Source organism: Borostomias antarcticus (genome assembly GCF_949987555.1).
Source record: "Borostomias antarcticus genome assembly, chromosome: 22".
Taxonomy (NCBI): Eukaryota; Metazoa; Chordata; class Actinopteri; order Stomiiformes; family Stomiidae; genus Borostomias; species Borostomias antarcticus.
The window spans coordinates 10,226,770-10,233,520 of NC_140255.1; the positions used below are offsets into that span (position 1 = coordinate 10,226,770).

Sequence of the window (6,751 nt, forward strand, 5' to 3'; positions counted from 1 at the left end):
TCGTCCAAGTCCGTGCAAGATCCTCCCACAAAGATTTCCCAAGAATCCTGTATTTTACAAATGTATTTATACCCTCTAGTAGTTGGAAAATTATCAGTGCAGCTTGAAGCTAGATCCGGCCAGCCTGTTCATAATTTCTAGCCGTTACTATGTTACTCTTTCTTCATCGTGTGCATCTCTTCACCAGTCTTTTTTCTGCTTGGCATCTCTCGTAATCAGTCTCACCTGCATTCAATCCAAATCCAGTCAGTAAATTCATGCCGAGTCAATCAAGCATGAGTGTCACAGCTCATTCCTATCTCACTATTTACTCAAATGTTCATCCAGGATTCCTACGGTGTCAATTTCAAAAAAGCTGTGACAGCTGTACTTTTTGAGTTAGAGCTATTTGAAGCCAGCCATCTTTCCTCATGAAGAATCATAGTGGTACTTCAGTGTGTCAGAAAATAGGACCTGGCAGACTCACTTAAAGGTACAGACACCCTTTTTTAATGACTCGCCAGTGAGCATGAATGACGTGAGGTCTACTGTACTTTCTCAACTAAAGCGTCAATGGGCACAATTTAGTAGTATTTGTATTTTTTGCTGCTCAAAATGTCCTTTCTGCACACTTCCCATAGGTTCCTTTAGCTTAACCATCCTTTATCCACATGTCGGGGCTTCCATAGCCCAGTAGTTTTACTTCACATTTGTCTTCCTTCTTCTTCAACCTGAAAATGCCTGAACCGACTACTCAGCAGCTATAATTATGAACTCAAAAGCCTTGATACCTGATTATAGTAACATCCCATTAGTCTGATTATAGTAACATCTGCCGCCAGTTGTAGGTAATATGACCTGCAGGCTGTGCTTATACAACTGTAAACTCGTGGCCTTCTTCTCTTCTAAACCACAAACGGACTGAGGAAAGCCCATTCACACGCTGCGTTTTTTAATTAGGACCTACCATCTGTATAATGAATGAGCCTTGTTTACTCTGACACACAACATGCAATAATTATAACAGAGAGACAATGTTGGGAGGTCTTGTACTGTACGAGCGTTCCTCAAAGCCTTGTGATCTTGTATGCATGGCTAGCCCAGGGCCTGTGTACCTAAACGTTAGAACAGCTTGTACACGTCTCCGCTTGCTGTTGGCGCGTGTGGGTTTGGCTGACTATGTCAAAATTGTTGACCTGTTGTTGTTTTTTAAACCAGTTCTATCTTCATTATTTTATATCCTCAAGGTAGGAATTAAAATATGTAGAGCTTCTACAAATGAATTAGAGTCGGTGCTTTTGTGTTAATTCTCGTGTGTGAAAATGTTTCTGTGCCTACTGGTACCAATACATTTGCATTTGCTAAATCCAGCACATTCTAGAATACCATTCCATTCATAATATGAGATTCAGCTCGGACACCGTGTTTGGAGGATGGTCAGAACCTTAAAAACACCCCTGAGGGTCCAGACGGGTTTGTGGGCGTGCTACATCTGCGACTGTCTCGCGCACAAATCTGGTCATAGCCGGCCTATGATCCTGTTGTTGGGCTCGTCTTGCTACAAGAGGTCCATTCAACACACACACTCACACACACACACGCACACTCACGCTGCTGCGATGACGTCCCGTGTGTCCTCTTTGATCAGCGCGGCTTATTCCCCGCATCCCGAGCGTCAGAGTGTCTGAGCGTGTGCGCGGGGATCATCCGCATGCCAGCGGGTCTCCGAGCCCCCCCCTGCGGCATGTCATGTGACGCTAGCCTAACAGTCTAATGCACGGGACAGGTAGGGAGTGTGTGTGTGTGTGTGTGTGCGTGCGTGCATCCGTGTGTGTGCGTGCGTGCGTGCGTGTGAGAGAGAGAGAGAGACCAGACAGAAAGGGGTAGAGAAAGACAGAGATCGACAGAGAGCCATGCTCCCCAGCAGCCTATCGTCTCCTCTCCTTCTCCCCCCCCCCCCCCCCCCCCTCTCTCTCTCTCTCTCCCTCTCTCTCTCTCTGCCGCGGTCTGATCAATGTGTCACGCCGTCTCTACTTGTCATCACCACGGTAACACGCCCCTGCCCCTCTCCCTGCTGACAACCATGAAACCCCCCCTGGCAACCAGAGCCGAGCTGACACATGACATGTCCTCAGGCCCGGCCCCGTCACACCGTGTACTGATCCGCTTCCACCCTACACACTATGCACTTCCACCCTACACACTATGCACTTCCACCCTACACACTATGCACTTCCACCCTACACACTACGCACTTCCACCCTACACACTATGCACTTCCACCCTACACACTACGCACATCCACCCTACACACTATGCACTTCTCAGCTCGTCCCTCCTTCTCTTCACACTTGTTGTTGTTACTCTAAGTCTCCCCTGGAGGCCAAGTGTGTGGAAGAGGCATTTCTATTTTAATGCAGTTCACATGTTTCTGGTGTTAACCTCTCCCTCAATTCCCCTCTCCCCTCCCCTCCCCTCCCCTCCCCTCCTCCTCTCTTTCCAGGATGCTAAGTTTGTGGAGGAGAGGAGGAAGCAGCTCCAGTCCTATCTCAGGATAGTGATGAACAAGCTCATCCAGACGCTACCCCAGTTCTCTGCTCGGCCCACCAAGGAGACCCTGCTCCAGCTGCTGCCTTTCTGCCTGTGAGTGGTCACACACAGCCCGGAGGCCAGACTTCCTTGCAGAAAACGTTTTCCTTGACATCACTGCTTGTTGCTTCGTTCTACTAGCGGACACAACTCCGTGGGAACCAATCAGGGACTGGGGTCAGAACAGCAGTTAAGATGCAGTCTCCTGATTGGTGCCCCATTTTCTGGGAAAACTCAAATCGCTCTGGGCGGCTGGAAGTCCAGACTGTATTGCAAAAACGCTTTGTTTTCTTGCGAGGAAGTCAGGCTTCCAAGCTAGGTCACACACATACACAGACACAAACACACACACACACACACACACCCTCATCACTTCATGACGATGAATCTATCCACCCATCTGTCTGTCCACTCATTTGTCCATTTCTCAGTGAAATTGCATGCGACATGTCACACTGAAAATAGAACACCGCTTAATACTGTGAGTCTGTGTGTGTTTGAAACTGTGTTAGCAGCACATGCTGTTTTCCTAGCCACCTACCAGGCCTCTGTACTGAGACAAGACAAAGTTTAGGATCTAGTCATTTCCTGTCAAATTCTCGCCAATTTTCACTTCCTGCAACCACTCAGCGAGCGTGACCTATCACGTGGTCCTGAACGGGAACATCATTTCCGTGGCTGCGCGTGGGCGCCGATAAGCATCAGCGCGAGACGTCGACAGCAAGGCAGAGCGAACACAGACCCCCGTCCGTCTGGGGATGTTATGATATCTCTATAGAAATACACGGCCTCTGGGGGAATCCAGGCACGGACCGAAGACCAAAGATTATTCTCAAAGACTCTGGAGAAGAGGTCAAGGCTAAGAAGCCTTGAAAAATGCAAACTGTCATGAAGAGGATCTGGGGATGACGAGGAGGGAGGGAAGGATGGAGGGAGGGCGGGCAGACTGATGAGAATCATCATAAGTATAATCATCAGAGGGAGGGAGAGAGAGAGAGAGAGAGAGAGAGAGAGAGAGAGAGAGAGAGAGAGAGAGAGATGTAGAGAGAGGGAGGGAGAGGCAGAGCCCTCCTCTGTCTAGTGTAGTTTGTGGTATTTCATCTTTCAGAAGAGAGGTCGACGCCCCGTCTCTCAGTTTCCTTTTGCTGTTGCGGTTGATGTTGTTATTGGTGTGTTGTGTTGAGTTATGTAGCGACTCAGCATTGTGGGAGTCTAAATGTCTCTCCCTGTGTTTGTGTGTGTGTGCGTATGCGTGTACCGTATGTATACACAATTGTAGTTCTGTGTAGTTCACAGAGAGCTAATTTATTGTGATAAAGAGTGCTTTCAGACAAATATTTCAAATTCTAAAAAGTCAGTAGGAATATTGAGTTTGCGCCGGACAAAATGTAGTCCTCAGCAATAACACTTAGCCCGGCACAAAAATGGGGTCCTCTGTGTTAAAGAACAGCCTACTAGGCAGCATCTTATGGTGATAGCTAGCATCCATCCATCCATCCATCCATCCATCCATCCATCCATTCATCCAACTATCCATCCAACTATCCATCCAACTATCCATCCATCCATCCATCCATCCATCCATCCATCCATCCATCCATCCATCCATCCATCCATCCATCCATCCATCCATCCATCCATCCATCCATCCATCCATCCATCCATCCTCTCGCTCTCCTCCCTCTGTCCATCTGACCAGGGGTGATTGAGAGCATGCTGTAGCTCCATTCACCCCCTGTAATGCGCTTGATGTTCTATTTAGAGGGTTCGTCCCTGTTTGCCTGCTGTTGTGTAAGGTGAGGATACCAAGGTAGCAGCAGCCTGGCAGCCCAGCTAATGCCGCCATGTTGTAAATGGGGCTCTAGATGGGCAGCCAGACTGCTACTGCGTTCCACTCAGTCAAAACAGGCAAGCGTTCAGCTTCTGTCCTGAGAGAGCGCTAATCTGGGGAGAAGCGTGGATGTACAGTATGGTGGATTGGTCGTTGGTACCGTAATGTCCCGCATTGTTTTGGAAAACGTCAGATTCGCTTTGGTTGGTTTACGGCTGCGGTAGGGTTGAACCGCCACGGCGTTTCCTTACCTGACCTTTGCCCCTCTGTCCTCTCCCGCAGTGACACACCCCCGGCCAGCGAGGGAGGGGCCAAGACGGCGAGGTCCAGAGCCTCGTCACGTTTCCCCAGACTGGGCCGCAGTCGGAATCAGGAGACTCGCAACCCAGAGCCCCAGAGCGGCGACCTCTAACCTCTCACATCTCTACGCTCAGACCCCTCACCTCTGCCCCCGCCCTCCCATCTGATAGGCTAATATTGAGATGGGATGTGGGGGAGGGGGGTTCTATCCTCCTCCTGGATTCAACGGTGACACAATGGAGGGGGTCCTCATTGGCTGAAACTGAACAGGACACTTGGACTCTCCTTTCCATAGAGATAGAGAGGGGGGGGAGTCTTACAGGGGGTTGTACCACCCTACACTGCCTACAGAATGACCCTTCCTTCATATGAATGATGACTTCACCACTACCTTCCCATGGGAGGACAACAACAGTCGAGACAAAGAGCAGAGGTGTCTTAACAAGTTCTACTGCGCTATGCTGCCTGAAACAGGAACTTCTACCTGTATCTCCTACCTTCCCTTGAGAGAGGGATTCCTAGAGACAGTCTGTGAAGGCCACGGAGAAGAGCAGGAGGTTTCCACTCATAGAGATAGAAAATAACTCTCTGTGTGTCTCTCATATCACTCCGGTTCTACTCCTCTGGACTGCCAGCTCCCCTACGGGGTCCTAATGAAACTCCCATCGCTCGCTCCCATTGCTCACCAGACACTCAACCTCTCTCACAAGAGGAAGAGACGGAGGAGGAGGAGGAGGAGGAAGATGGGCCACACATATGACTGGAGATAGGAAGCTCCTCCTTATTCTACTTAGTTTTATAGAGAAACTGTACCATGGTCATAGTGCCTACAGTGTTTGGTAGCTGGTTCCTTGTGATTCATAATGAGGAGTGAGAAAGAGAGGGGGTGTTCTGTAGATCTCAAGTGTTCTTCACAAGAAGCCCTAACCAACAGTGTTGGGGTGTTTTTTTTGCGGCGTGAATGTCATTGTGTTGCCATTGTAGATTCTGACACCATTCTCTCGTCTGGTATTGATTGCTTGTTCAGCTTTTATACTTCTGTTACACATATGGTTATTTGCTCAGATAATGTATTCCACTACTCCATAATTACAAAAGACAAAGACATAGATAATTATCACAGAGATGGACTGAAGAGATCCGGCTGTGGCTATGACTGGGAAACGTGACTTATTGTTATAGTGGGCAATTGGGGACAGTTAGATACCCAAACAGACAAACAGTCTAGAACTACTAAGCCATTTGAATGGAGAATCTGTGTATGCCATGTCCTAGATTAGGCTTAATCTGTGTCTAACAGCTCTTTAGAGTTTATAGTACAACAGTACATTTGATGAATGTCTTAATGATGGTGAACACTCGAAGAAGAACATATGGTTGTTTTGGTTAAAGGGCATACTAAAAGAGCATTAGAAAAGCTGGTTGTTGTTAAAGGGCATACTAAAAGCGATTCATATCAGTGTTTCCGATACTGCTTAAACTTAGTAGACAGACCCTCATACATATGCATGGCCGTGAGGACTCAATGTGAGACAATGTTCAAATAGGAGATGCATTCAAAATATGTTTGGTATGTTTCTGTAAAACTTTATTTGAAGGTCTGCTTACTATTCATTATCTGTTTATTATTTTTCATCTGAAGGGAGGATTGAGATGATTTTTACATGTGTTTGATGAAAAACATATTTTTTAATAAGAGTGATCTGCAAGTCTGCCAACTCTTAATATGACTTGATTAACATTAATAATAATTTTGATAATGGTTTGTATGCTGCCCACAAGTAGACCTTCAAATAAAGTATCACCAATTTTCCTTGTGTGATACAGTATAGAGAGATTCTATTGGAAGCTTTGGGTTCCACCCCCATTCAGCTTCTTGTCCATTGTCCAATCAGATATCAGAATGAGTTCCACACAGGGAATGATGGACAACGAATGGGAGAGCTCTTAATGTATCAGATGATTTCCAATGTCATTTTAAGCACAATGATCCAAAATGTATTACTCTTCCTTTATTCTGACAAACGGTGATGCTGTTGCATATTGTATTTA

The 6,751-nt window shown here is 47.1% G+C and overlaps 1 protein-coding gene across 1 annotated transcript in view; it reads left to right on the top strand.

Moving 5' to 3' along the window:
• snx29 (sorting nexin 29) overlaps positions 1 to 6,500 on the top strand; it is an 81,880-nt gene extending 75,380 nt beyond the window's left edge. Inside the window, exons 18-19 of the mRNA XM_084456049.1 lie at positions 2,483 to 2,622; positions 4,682 to 6,500. Coding sequence (XP_084312175.1) covers positions 2,483 to 2,622; positions 4,682 to 4,811 — 270 coding nt within the window. The 3' untranslated portion in view covers positions 4,812 to 6,500. The remainder of the gene's footprint in view (positions 1 to 2,482; positions 2,623 to 4,681) is intronic.
• Positions 6,501 to 6,751: the final 251 nt, after the last annotated feature.